The 14,411-nt window shown below is 37.6% G+C and overlaps 2 protein-coding genes across 4 annotated transcripts; both read right to left on the bottom strand.

Annotated features, from left to right (window-relative positions):
• Positions 1 to 67: 67 nt before the first annotated feature.
• LOC103484832 (uncharacterized protein At2g23090) lies at positions 68 to 7,559 on the bottom strand. 2 transcript variants are annotated; one of them, XM_008442135.3, is made up of 3 exons: positions 7,208 to 7,559; positions 6,885 to 6,925; positions 68 to 404 (listed from the first exon to the last, which is right to left on the bottom strand). In XM_008442135.3, the coding sequence occupies exons 1-3, from the start codon at positions 7,281 to 7,283 to the stop codon at positions 285 to 287; spliced, it is 237 nt and encodes a 78-aa protein (XP_008440357.1). In that variant the 5' UTR covers positions 7,284 to 7,559; the 3' UTR covers positions 68 to 284. The 2 variants fall into 2 exon arrangements, with proteins under 2 accessions (XP_008440357.1, XP_050944736.1); XM_051088779.1 differs by having other exon boundaries at positions 6,885 to 6,921; positions 7,204 to 7,405.
• A 1,866-nt stretch (positions 7,560 to 9,425) lies between these two features.
• Positions 9,426 to 13,122, bottom strand: LOC103504213 (mitochondrial nicotinamide adenine dinucleotide transporter 2-like). Of its 2 annotated transcripts, none has more exons than XM_051088777.1 (7): positions 12,780 to 13,122; positions 12,243 to 12,430; positions 11,207 to 11,289; positions 10,486 to 10,559; positions 9,939 to 10,052; positions 9,775 to 9,846; positions 9,426 to 9,685 (listed from the first exon to the last, which is right to left on the bottom strand). In XM_051088777.1, exons 1-7 carry the CDS (start codon positions 12,792 to 12,794, stop codon positions 9,572 to 9,574), a joined length of 660 nt encoding a protein of 219 aa, XP_050944734.1. In that variant the 5' UTR covers positions 12,795 to 13,122; the 3' UTR covers positions 9,426 to 9,571. The 2 variants fall into 2 exon arrangements, with proteins under 2 accessions (XP_050944734.1, XP_050944735.1); XM_051088778.1 differs by having other exon boundaries at positions 9,939 to 10,049; positions 12,780 to 13,121.
• Between the last annotated feature and the right edge of the window lie 1,289 nt (positions 13,123 to 14,411).

Here is a 14,411-nt window from a genome sequence, read left to right as displayed (position 1 = left end):
ACAAAACTACCGCGTAAATTCATGGCAGAATCTTGATCAAACCACCTAACAGTTAAGTCTATGCCAGTTAAACAAGACCATGGAAAATATACCACTAATATATTAATCCAAAGCCAATTTTCTGATACATAGGGAGCAATACCATAAGTAAACACACTAAATAGCGTGCAAACACGGTTCAAGTCAAGAAATCATGCATCCTGCTACAGTGTGACATCTAAACAATGAGGCGAGGAGGAAGCTGTCGGAGTGTGCCTTGACAGTGTTCTTACTTGCTTATTCTTTCATTTTTTAAGATGTGGGAAACAAGTATAGACATCAGATTTCGGGTGCTTTGCCTCAGCATGTTCCCTGCATTTGACCTCAGACGTGGTGCAGATAAAGGTTTGCATGCATACCTTGCACTGCATTCAGTTTCACAGAAAATGCTTGAAACATAATCATGGAATCTAGTGTAAGCAAAGCTTGAAACAAAATGACCTATTCCCTACCATAACCAGCCACGAGGAAAGAATATTTGAGTGTAAATGATATATAAGCTACGCAACAGTAGCAAATATTGCCAATACAACATACTTCTAAATCCTCTATGAGCAACAAAAACCTAGGGGCAGCTCAGAAAGTCACAACATGCTTAAAATAATAACATTGTAAAAGACATTGATTATGATGTCCAAGCTGCAAAGTTCGGTTTAAACAAATCTTTGTTCTAGTCGTATAATGCCAAAGCACAAATAATATAAGTAATTTACCAATCGACAAGATACCCCAAGAGCATCCTAGGATAGGTGTGGAATCGAGCATGAAAAAAGACATTATTTCTAAAATCAGGACAAAAGAACGATGGTGGAACCACAGGTTATTTCTTCTACACGGGCAGTGGCTATGAGATTGTCAGTGTTAGAATTAGTACTTTTGGAAAAAATAAAATATAAGATTTTATTTCCTAAATATTTCCTAAATCTTTTCCTTTCTTATTCCTATTGTACTCTATTTATACTCCCTTTGTACCTATTGTTTTTGTTCATAAGAAAAATAATAAAAACTAAAGTATCGTGGTTTTTCTCCCGGTTCTCGGGTTTCCACGTAAGTCTCGGGTTGTTGTTAATTGCTTTCAATATGGTATCAGAGCAAAGCAATAACGAAACCCTAGAAAATAACCTAGGAGAAACCCAGATCGAAACTGAACCCGTCGCCGCCGCCGCCGCCGCCGCCGCCGGAATCGCCGCCGCCGTGGACGCCGCCGTCGCCGCCGCCATGGAGAAACTGCTCCAGAACCTACAGAAACCGCCGATCTACCCAACGGGAGTGGTTCCGCAGCCGTACGCGCCGCCGTCTGACCAGAAGTTGATTCACGCGCCGCTCGTGTCCGGCGCGTGGGCCCACGCGCCGCCGCCGTTTCACGTCACCGCCCATCCCGTTCCCTTCTACGCACCGTCGGATGTCCAGCCGTCAAACCCTTCCGGCCATCCGCATCCTCATGCGCCGTCTACGAGCTCCGGACAGCATCCCTCAACCGTAAATTTGTCAAATCAGTACAGTAAGCAGCAGCTGTACGTTGACCCTTTACAGCAACCGCTGTTTTCTGGTAACGGAATTGATCAACCCCAAAACAGATCGGACATTGAAGCGAGCGAATCTTCAACGCATTCCAAACCAACCGAGTTGCCGATGTATTCCAAGAACCCGGTAACTTCGTTCCCTAATTCACAGTCAAATTATATAACTGGCTCTTTGGGTTCGTCTACAGGGAATTTTTCAGGCGAAAAATTAAATGGTCAAAATTATTTTTTCTTGGTCCCAATCAATAAAGATGTTCCTCGAAGGTCGATACCAGTTCGGATTCTTAACTGGAGAGACTGTACGTCCTCCACCGGGAGACGCCTTGGAACGACTCTGGAAAGGAGAGGACTCATTTATTCGGTCCATGCTGATTAATAGTATGGAACCACAGATCGGCAAGCCTTTACTATATGCAGCCACAGCAAAAGATTTGTGGGATACAACTCAGACCCTTTACTCGAAACGACAGAATGCCTCTCGGTTATATACACTGCGAAAACAGGTCCATAATTGCAAACAAGGGACCTTGGACGTAACTACCTATTTTAACAAGCTCTCTCTCCTCTGGCAAGAGATGGATTTGTGCAGAGAGACAGTTTGGGACACACCAAATGACAGTACACAATATGCTAAACTTGAAGAGGCTGACCGTGTTTATGACTTCCTTGCAGGACTTAATCCCAAATTTGATAATGTTTGTGGTCGTATACTCGGACAAAGACCTCTTCCCTCCCTAATGGAAGTTTGTTTTGAAGTCCGCCTGGAAGAGGATCGCACTAATGCCATGGGTGTATTGACTACCCCTACCATTGACTCCGCAGCCTTTAGCGCTCGGTCCTCAAATCATGACAGTGACAAGAATAATGGGAAGTCAATTCCTGTGTGTGAGCACTGCAAGAAACAATGGCACACCAAGGATCAGTGTTGGAAACTCCACGGTCGTCCCCCAGGAGGTAAGAAACGGTCCTCCAACGAGAAACAGAACTCAGGACGTGCCTACATTAGTGAGACTACACCTGCTAGCACTTCTCAATCAACTGATCCTACTGTGAGCCAGACCAAGACTCCTACTCTGGGTGCCATTGCTCAGTCAGGTATGCCTCAGTCCCTTGGGCTTATTAGCGTTGATGGGAAGAATCCCTGGATCTTAGACTCGGGGGCTACAGATCACTTGACAGGTTCTTCAGAACACTTTATCTCATATGCCCCGTGTGCCGGTAATGAAAAAATCCGAATAGCCGATGGCTCTCTAGCTCCGATCGCTGGCAAAGGACAAATAGTTCCCTTTGACGGTTTTGCTCTCCAGAATGTTTTGCATGTCCCTAAACTGTCTTACAATTTGTTATCTATAAGCAAGATCACTCGTGAGTTGCATTGTAAAGCTATCTTCTTACCTGAATCGGTTTATTTTCAGGACATGAGCTCGGGGAGGACGATTGGCACTGCCCGGCATAGCAGGGGACTTTACATCCTTGATGATGATACCTCATGTAGTAGTTTGTCTAGGGTTAGTTTACTGTCATCCTACTTTAGCACTTCTGAACAAGACTGTATGTTGTGGCATTTTCGACTGGGCCACCCAAACTTTACATATATGCAACATTTATTTCCCCACCTTTTTTCTAAAGTTGATGTCTCTTCTCTATCTTGTGATGTGTGTATCCGGGCAAAACAACATCGAGTCTCTTTTCCCTCACAACCATATAAACCTACACAACCATTTAACCTCATCCATAGTGACGTTTGGGGTCCTTCCAAGGTCACCACCTCCTCGGGAAAGCGGTGGTTTGTAACTTTCATTGATGACCATACCCGTCTCACCTGGGTCTACCTTATCTCAGATAAATCCGAGGTTCCATCCATTTTCCAAAACTTCTATCATACTATCAAAACACAATTTCATACAAAAATTGCAATTCTTCGAAGTGATAATGGTCGGGAATTCCAAAACCATAACCTTAGTGAATTTCTAGCCTCCAAGGGGATTGTTCACCAAACCTCATGTGCCTACACTCCTCAACAAAATGGAGTGGCCGAACGAAAAAACCGACACCTTGTGGAAGTAGCCCGCTCACTTATGCTTTCCACTTCCCTTCCATCATATCTGTGGGGAGATGCTATTCTTACAGCTGCTCACTTAATCAATAGAATGCCTTCTCGTATCCTCCACCTTCAGACTCCCTTAGATTGTCTTAAGGAGTCTTACCCCTCTACTCGTCTTGTTTCTGAGGTTCCTCTTCGTGTGTTTGGGTGCACCGCCTATGTCCATAATTTCGGCCCTAATCAGACCAAATTTACCCCTCGGGCTCAGGCCTGTGTGTTTGTTGGGTATCCCCTTCACCAACACGGTTATAAATGTTTTCACCCGCCGTCTAGGAAATATTTTGTCACTATGGACGTTACTTTCTGTGAAAACCGACCATACTTTCCTGTTAGCCATCTTCAGGGGGAGAATGTGAGTGAAGAGTCTAACAACACCTTTGAATTTATTGAACCTACTCTTATTACCGTGTCTGACATTGATCCTCATCCCATAATCTTACCCACAAACCAAGTTCCCTGGAAAACATATTACAGGAGGAATCTCAGAAAGGAAGTTGGGTCCCCTACTAGTCAACCGCCGGCTCCAGTCCAAAATTTCGAACCTCCTCGAGACCAAGGTATGGAAAACCCTACAAAACCTTGTACTAATAATACAATGAGTGAGAATGACAAGTCTGATGTTGCTGTTCTTGAAAATATGGAAGAAAAGAACCGTGATGATGAGACTGAGGTGAGAATAGAAACCAGTAACGATGAAGCTGAACAGGGTCATACAAGAAAACTTGATGAGTATGATCCCTCTCTTGACATTCCAATTGCATTGAGAAAAGGTACCAGATCATGCACTAAACATCCCATTTGCAACTATGTTTCCTATGATAATCTCTCTCCACAGTTTAGAGCATTTACAGCAAACCTTGACTCTACCATAATACCGAAAAATATCTACACTGCTCTAGAGTGTCCTGAATGGAAGAATGCTGTTATGGAAGAGATGAAGGCTCTCGAAAAGAATAGAACTTGGGAGATCTGTGCTCTACCCAAGGGACATAAAACTGTAGGATGCAAATGGGTATTCTCTCTCAAATACAAAGCAGATGGTACGCTTGATAGACACAAGGCAAGGTTAGTTGCAAAGGGGTTCACTCAAACCTATGGTATTGACTATTCGGAAACTTTTTCTCCAGTTGCTAAATTGAATACTGTTAGAGTCCTGCTATCTGTTGCTGTGAACAAAGATTGGCCTCTATACCAGCTGGATGTTAAGAATGCTTTTTTGAATGGAGACCTTGTGGAGGAAGTCTACATGAGCCCCCCACCAGGATTTGAAGCCCAATTTGGTCAGGAGGTGTGTAAACTCCAAAAATCTCTATATGGTCTGAAACAGTCTCCGAGAGCATGGTTTGACAGATTCACTACCTTTGTCAAGTCCCAAGGGTACAGTCAAGGGCACTCTGACCATACTTTATTTACAAAGGCTTCCAAAACAGGAAAGATAGCTATTCTAATTGTTTATGTGGATGACATTGTTTTGACTGGAGATGATCAAACAGAAATCAGTCAACTAAAGCAGAGAATGGGTGATGAATTTGAAATCAAAGACTTGGGAAATCTGAAATATTTCCTTGGAATGGAGGTGGCTAGATCAAAAGAAGGTATTTCCGTGTCTCAGAGAAAATACACCCTTGATTTGCTAACCGAGACAGGTATGTTGGGATGTCGTCCTGCTGATACTCCTATTGAATTCAACTGTAAACTAGGAAACTCTGATGATCAAGTTCCAGTTGATAAAGAACAATATCAGCGCCTTGTAGGTAAATTAATTTACTTATCCCATACTCGTCCGGATATTTCCTTTGCTGTGAGTGTTGTCAGCCAGTTTATGCAGGCTCCCTATGAGAAACATATGGAAGCTGTTAACAGAATCCTGAGATACTTGAAAAATACACCTGGTAAAGGGTTGATGTTTAGAAAAACAAATAGAAAGACCATTGAGGCATATACTGACTCAGATTGGGCAGGATCTGTTATTGATAGAAAGTCTACATCCGGTTATTGTACCTTTGTTTGGGGCAATCTTGTAACTTGGAGGAGTAAGAAGCAAAGTGTTGTGGCCAGGAGCAGTGCTGAGGCTGAATACAGAGCTATGAGTCTGGGAATATGTGAGGAAATTTGGCTCCAGAAAGTCTTGTCAGATCTTCATCAGGAATGTGAGACACCATTGAAGCTTTTTTGTGATAATAAAGCCGCTATTAGTATTGCTAACAACCCAGTGCAACATGATAGAACTAAACATGTTGAGATTGATCGGCATTTCATCAAAGAAAGACTTGACAGTGGAAGCATATGCATTCCGTACATTCCTTCAAGCCAACAGATTGCTGATGTTCTTACCAAGGGGCTTCTCCGACCACACTTCGACCTTTGCGTTAGCAAGTTGGGACTCATTGATATTTACCTCCCAACTTGAGGGGGAGTGTTAGAATTAGTACTTTTGGAAAAAATAAAATATAAGATTTTATTTCCTAAATATTTCCTAAATCTTTTCCTTTCTTATTCCTATTGTACTCTATTTATACTCCCTTTGTACCTATTGTTTTTGTTCATAAGAAAAATAATAAAAACTAAAGTATCGTGGTTTTTCTCCCGGTTCTCGGGTTTCCACGTAAGTCTCGGGTTGTTGTTAATTGCTTTCAATAGTCAGCACCCGAAACATGTCCTACCATCAAAATTTCGAACTTTAAGCTTTACTCGCTTTTGACCATCAAACTAACTGCAGGCTGTGGCCATCACGCAGACCTTCCCAACTTAGCTATACAGATATGTAATGGGTACTTCATAGTTCATAACTCTAATGGTAAGTTCCAGAAGATGATCACTGGAAGATTTACTTCAGCTCTGTTTGGTACCATTTTGTTTTTAATTTTGGATTTTGAAAATTGTGTTTGTTTTCTTGCAGTAAATAACTCATAGTTTTCATCTTAGTAATTGAACACCAGCAATCAGCATTATAATTGCATGTAAGGTGCCCAACATACCATTTAATTGGAAAAAAAAAAAAACTCGTCAATTGAATGTGAAATTCAATATAAAGAAACGAGGCTAAAAAAGAAAAATGTCCAGCATAAATTAGAAACTGAAGTACAGGCGGCACAAAGAATGAAAAAAAATATCCCTTAAGACACTACCGAGATGACCATGGCCAAAATCATTGGTATCGATATAGCAACTAATTCAGCTGTCCATATAAATTAGCATCAAACATTGTCAAGACGTACCTGAATAGACATTGCTTTCTTGTTTGCTTCGAGCTGACTTCCTGATAACAAAGCAAACAAAACCTTCAAAATATGAACCAAAAAACTCGCTCAAATAATCAACTCAGCAGCTCACCCACCCCAACCCCCACGGATCCCAAAACAGAACTAAACATTCTTATTGTTGGACGAGAAAGGCAAGATAAACAATCAGAAAATTTTCATCCTCGCATAGTCGTCACGTTGGTAGCAAATACCCGCCGAGAAAATCTAACAAAAATACTCCAACAAAAAAAAAATTGTCGATAAATAAAAAGCGAAGAATTAGAGAGAGAGAAACTCGCCCTTAGAAGAAGCTTTCAGCTTCTCCATGTTCTTCTCGCGAGCCATCTTCGATTTTTGGCCGTTCCCTCCACCCATTTTGCACGAGGAACCCCGAGAGAAGCTTAGTAATCTGAAACCCTAATTCGAAGAAGAGATCGCCTTCGCTGGGAAGGGGCCGGAACTCGGAAGCAAAGGCGCAAATGCAAATAATACAAAGCGGTATGTTCATCTTATAGCTAGAGCTGTCGTGTAAATATTGATAGGATCACCCACATGAAGGTCACAGACCAATGAGATGATTTTACAGGATTTCCTTTTTCTTTTTTCACAAAGGTAGGTTTACAAACCGGACTTTGATTTCAACCGTGCAAAGAACAATAAATGGAGCCTTTCCATCATTGGTTTTCCTTTCCTTTTCTTTTTCTATTATAGCTTCCATCTACATAAACAATCAAAATTAATAATTTTAGCTCAAGAACTTTAAAAATTAAATAATAGATCCTTTCAAGCCTAATTTTAAAAAATATTTATAAATATTCGACTCTCAATTTTCTCTCGTAAATCTCAAACACTTTAAATGTTTTCTCTTTATTTAATATAATTTTGTATTTTAAAATTCAAAATTCAAAATTAATTTATAACAAAAAGATAAATATGTTTTCTAAAAAATTTACTTTTGGATCGTGAAAATTATTGTTATTGTGGTGGTGGTTGTTCAATCACTCACTCACTAGGTTGGTAATTCGAACTTGATAGATTAAATTTTGAATTTTTTATTAAAAAAAAAAAGTAAGGTTCGTTACTGATCACAAAATATAAAAATGAACATAAGTATTTCAATTGAAATTTTAAAGGAATCTAACATGAAATACACAAAGTTCATAATACAATGTTATAACAAAGGTAACAGACATATCAACTAAATGTAATAACATAATAACAAGTGAAGAGTTAGAGAGACATTGGTAAGTCATTTTACTATCACTTTGCTTACGGTGGAAGAGTTGGGTGCCAAGTAAAAATAAATTTCGCTACGTATAAAAAGAGTTTGCATTTAATCAATAGACTTTCTCTTCAACGCCTCATATAAAACCAACACTATAGTTTTAATTAACTCGGGCTTCCTTTAAGTCCAGGCTTCCATCACATATGACACAGATGAACTTATCTCCAACCTTGAAAACAAAGATTTTTCCAATAAAACGTCGAAGTGTTGGGCACGAGTTCTCACTTACTCCCTAATAGAGGGGATAACCCTAAAAACAAAAACAAAGAACGAAATATAGCTCATCGGATCATCTTTCACTTATTCTCAACGTGGAGAGAGTATTCTAAGAAAAATAAAATATGCTTTCTTTGCAAGAAAACAAGTATACAAATCAATAATCACAAACCATAAGAAAAAAGATTTTCACGTTGAATTTGCAATAAACCACACAAGATGCTTGAGAAAGAGAAACATAAAATTTATTACATGTTAGACCAAGTTTAACTGGTAACAAAAAAAAAAGTCAAAACAATCAACCATACTACGATGATAAACACAATTATGTATTTCATATTTTTTATTTTAAATTCGTACTAGGCAGCATATTTTAAAATTTTGATTTCAACTTAAAACAATTGTTCACGTCAAGAAGTTTTCTAATATGTTATGTTAGTGGCCCAAACAATAATACAAATCATCTTATATTTGGTTGGTCATTTATTTTCACGAAAATAAATGGAGTGATTATACTACAAGAATTTTGGCCTTTAATGTCGGTTTAAAACCGACATTAAAGGCCTTTAATGTCACTTGGCAACCGACATCTTTGCGAGCGTTATTAAAGGCCTTTAATGTCGGTTGGGCTTTAATGTCGGTTTAAAAACGACATTAAAGGCCTCTTTAATGTCGGTTTAAAAACGACATTAAAGGCCTTTAATGTCGGTTTTCAACCGACATCTTTGATAGTGTTATTGAAGCCCTTTAATGTCGGTTTAAAACCGACATTAAAGAGGCCAATAATGTCAGTTTAAAACCGACATCAAAGGCTTGTTTTTGTCCATTTTTAGAAATTTATATTTATTTAATTGTTGTATTATTGTCCATTTTTTATAAACCAACATTGAATCCAACAAGTGAAATTAACTACAAACTTGAAACTACAAGTCACATTACGTAGGAAACCATATTATTCAAGTCTGATTCCACCAACAATGAAAATGCTATTAGCACTTGCACATAAATCCCATTCATATCTTAAAGCAACAATAAATCCCATTCATATCTTAAAGCACATAAATCCCATATTATTCAAGTCTGATTCCACCAACAATGAAAACACGCTTGTAAAATTAACTGCAACCAAACAGAATTATATAAATTCAAAGATCACGACATTTTAAAGGTCTCGAAAATGCTTCTTCAAACAATTATTAATATTGGAAACAGGCACCAAATGCAGCAAGGGCTTGACATTCCTCTTCCTGAACTGTAGCAACCGAGCTCGAATAACCTGAAACCAAGTCACTCAAGAATCAGCTAAGAAAAATGACTATAAAAACCACACCACAGTTCACAGCATCAAAGCAAATTTCAATTTACTTGAAATGGGTATGTCAAAAGCATGGCAGCAATTTTAGAAGTTCCTCCAAGAACAGCATAATCACCGGAATTCTGTGTGAGAGACAGTTCACAATAAGAGACTAAGAGTTTCCATTTCACATTCCAAGGATCTAATGGAGTAAACTCAAGCCAAAAATTTGTACCAGTAATTCCCCGGAACTTTGAGCATCGACTCTGGTCCCTTTAGACCTTGAGTTGGCAATAACTTTACGGAGTTCTTCATAGACTGTAAATTGAATGGCACCATGAGAAACCTGCTGTAGCAACAAAACACATCTATGAATTGTTCCCATGAAATAGTGTAAACAGAATGTCTTTTTATGACAAACGTACGAACTCTTTCCCACTCCATAATGAATCCTCAAAGAGAGAAAAGGACAAATGAACAGTAGTTCAGTTTGGGATAATGGCGAATCTCGGTTAAACTTTAGAGTAATGCCCATGTTTGATTAAACAAAATTGCAGTATAATGAATGGAAGACATGAAATTTTAAAACTAACTAATATATGTGTTTCTCACACTGACACACAAATACAGATAAATTTTTACAGGTAACAGAAGATATTATTAACAGGGCCAAAGTACAAAAAATGGGAGATGAGATGCCTAACAAGACCAATTAAACTAATGCAATAAGATCCACACAGCAAACAGTTAAAAGAAAATTAAACTAAAATCTAACAGCTTACAAGCATAAGGCCAGGAACAATCCCTTTATAAAGAGCAGCAAAACCTTCCTCTCTCAAAATGGTTCTGAAGGCATCTGCAATTAAACATGATAGATGTGTATAGTATCACATGAATAGGAAATAATAGAACAAGAGCTAGCATTAGGTTCCAAGCCTAGACTATTCTAGATTAAAAATGAACTAACAGTGCACCCTCACAAAATAGATACCTACGCACACTCCACAACCTTTCTCTCAGTCCATTACCCGAAATCACAGTGCTGAAGATCAGATAATTTCAACGGTACTTTTTTCGGAACAGTTGGAAATGCTTATCTACATTACTTTTAACTTCCAATGCTATGCTTCTTCTAGAACCAATGGACCTTGCTCCAATTAGTCACAGAATAAAGCTTCGAGAGAAAAAAACTAGAATTTTGATCTTATTTGTCTGTTAACATCATCAAGAATTTATGGCTTAAAAAAAATGATGGGATTTTCATTGATGTTTGAAAGACATTGGAAATAAACAAATCTATTCTTCAAGCTCCGTCTCTAGATGAAGTAAACTTCTTTCAATGAGAGGGTTTGGCCTTCTTATTGTTTCCCTATTTTTATTCTTTTCTCTTGTTGATGAATTAATTTTTGTTTTTTCATGTTTACATAAAAGCCTTTAATCCTTGACAAGTCTAAATATCAAGGTAAAAATGGCTGACAAAACAACTGTTGGTTTGATACATACATCCATGTGTGTGTAAGCAAATACCACCCTTGCAAATGGTCCCCATGGTCGCCCGAGATGAACGTAAGAAGTCTCGCCACTGCCTGTGATCACACACCTACATTATTCGGAAAATAGTCGTAAGACATTTCCAAAGAAAAGGATATGATGAAGACGTAGCAGAGTCGGACAAAATTTTAAGCTATCACAAGAAAGCATTTCAGAATGTAATAGTGAACGTTCTAAAAGAACACTTGTGATGAAGTATCGACCTTCTTTGAAACTCTAATCAATATAGCAGATTGCAAGAACTCATACAAAAGCATATCTTGATTTTTGCTGTAAATTTAATGGTTAGTGCTTCAAAACTTATCCAAAAGTCTGATTCATTAAAGCAAAGACCCATAAATTAGAGACTAGAAGATCCAGTATTTCTAAAGAGTTTTCTTTATATACACACACACACACACACACATAATATGAGTATATTAACTAGTTAAGTACACCTCCAACTAATATCACACGAGAACCATTTAACTTTACAATATTTGATTGTTAGAAAACATATTTTAATATCCTAATTCTTTTCCTACCTAGCCGCGCAGCATAGATTTTGGATCATAATCTCGTTGTCACTTTATATTTTATTATTTTATAATAACCTACTAAAGATACAAAATTTGAAAAAGAAAAAAAAAAGTAGTCATCCTAAGCTTCGAACATGAAAATGGATATAAAATCAGAATATTTGATTGTTAAAAGAACTTATGGGATTTTAATATCCTACTTAGACGATGATTACAGAGTTCAAAACTTTGAACCATAATCCCAAAGTCAATTTATATTCCTAATAGTAACATTAAATTTTAAAAGAGGGCGAACAAAATCACTCTCGTCCTTAGGTTCTAAAACACCGAAAGGATAAAAGAAGTTAACCAGATAGTTTTTATCCAAAAAGAGATGGTCGATGATGCAGAGCCAAACGCACCTCAACTTTCAACAATCTATGAGACATCAGATATTTTGAACAAGAGGAACATAGTTACCACTAACGCACCTCAAGAACACGTAACCTGTCGTCTCTTGAGAAGATTTTCTGCTCTGTGCAGTAATAAAGCCTTTCGACTTGCAGTGGACATGACAATGCTCCAACAAAGCAGTGCTGTTGCCAAATATGAAGTCCACACTTCCTTCGATGTAACAATCCTTCAAATACTGTCTTCCATAATGTAGGTACAGAGTATCCTGCATCAAATTATATGGGGAAAATGAAACCGATCAACCCCCTCGATTGGTAGGTTTACGATCCGATTTATTACTTCGACTAAGTTCCTTCACCGAATCTCCCCCTCTCTTAATCTTGGTTTTGCGATGTAAATTGAAGAAACAACCCATACTCAAATCGCCGGGAGAAACTCAAACAACAAACAATTCCCTCGTAGTTTAGTTGAAATTGAAAACGGGGTGTTTGATGAAATGAAGAGATTGCGTGAAGAAAACGGGAGAAGAAGCATTAGATAGAAAGAGTAATGGAACAGAAACAAAATCGAGGACGTAAATGAAAGGAAGAATGAGTGAAAAAGGAAGAAGAGACCTTAGTTTCTTCCATGGATTTGAGCTGCCAAATGCAGGAAGCAAGCTAAGCATGGCGAGCGGTTAAAAGAGGAATTGTTGGGTATTTGCTTTGACGAAAAGAAGACGTATTCACATGCATCCCCTTTTTTCCTTCTAAATGAGGCACGAGCGCGATGCGACAACGGAAGAAGCTGCCTCCGATGATAGCACGGCGACGAGTTCACACGCGTTGGCGACTGATCAGAGAAGAGAGGGGAGAAAGTGATGAGATTGAGAAAGCAAGAAAGGGAAGAAATGTTGAGAGAAAACCTTCGTAGGGTTTGGTAGAGAAGAAAGGAGAAAAGAGTAAAGTGTAGGGTTTGGTAGAGAAGAAAGGAGAAAAGAGTAAAGTAAGAGAGAGAAAAATTCAACTTTTTACAAAATTAAAAAAATAAAAAATAAAATAAAAAGACCTTTAATGTCGGTTCTAAAAAACATGATGTTTAATGTCGGTTTTAAACCGACATTAAAGATAAAGCTTTAATGTCGGTTTTAAACCGACATTAAACATCCGCCTTTTGAAAACCGACATTAAAGCTTATTTTTCATTTTTTCCACCCGACATTAAAGACCATATTTCTTCTAATTAATGGAAAAAGACTTTAATACAAGGATCATAATTTCTACTTTTGACTAACATGACATAACTTAATTCTACAAAAATATGTGATATCAACTTTAAGCTCATTTTTATATATCGTAGACTAGAAAAAATAAAAGAATTTATTGCAAATGATAAAACGGTTTGCATATTATATTAATAATGACATACTTTCTATTTAGTATTTACGAAATATCTCATTTTAATAAAAATAAGAAGTAATTCTGCATTAGAATTGACCCTTTACCGAAGATTGATGCTTGTCGGTGACACGTAAATTTCATTTTATAATTTTCTTAGGGGCATTTGGTTTGTGTTTAGAAGAGAGAGAGACGTGAAAAAAAGTTGGTTTTATAGGGTGTGTTCGGGTGAATGCATTGAATTTGGCGTTGATAGGTTGGCCGTCGTTTTTTCTAGTTGATTTGTGCGGCCAATGAACGTGATCCGCTTTAAAATTTATAGTTGAATAATACTATTATTGTTGTTGTTGAGTCTGCGCTGCTTCTTCTCCTTCCCAAAGCCCAAAAAATAAAAACAAAGCATTTTAATATTACATTTTATGGACTCAGTTACATAAAAATATATTATTTTTGAAAATTAGTTATAGGTTTGGAGTTAGCTTTTGATTTTGGTTTTTGTAGATTTACACACCATCATACATTCATGTTTCACCCTCAACTTAGGTAATGGTATTAAAATTCATCATGAATATTCAATTATTAAATTATATATATACATATGAAGGGAAGAGTTGTTCTAATTTCTAACCTCTTGGTCGATGAATGTGCTAAAATATACGAAGGAAGATCTATTGTCAAACAAAAACCTATTAAATGTGAAACAAACTTCTAATTATTATATTTATATTTGTAATATTGTAAGATACAAGTTTAGAATGTCATCATTCCATCTTGAATAATGCTTTGTAGCTTTGCTTGAGACTTTTTTTTTTTTTGTCTTTTTTGACTTTTTGAGTTCCCTAATTTTTTTTTTTGGTTTTGTTCGTTTTTC

This window comes from Cucumis melo, chromosome 8, assembly GCF_025177605.1.
Source record: "Cucumis melo cultivar AY chromosome 8, USDA_Cmelo_AY_1.0, whole genome shotgun sequence".
Taxonomy (NCBI): domain Eukaryota; kingdom Viridiplantae; phylum Streptophyta; class Magnoliopsida; order Cucurbitales; family Cucurbitaceae; genus Cucumis; species Cucumis melo.
Note: the sequence above shows the minus strand (reverse complement) of the source record. Positions and strands in the feature narration are given on the sequence as shown.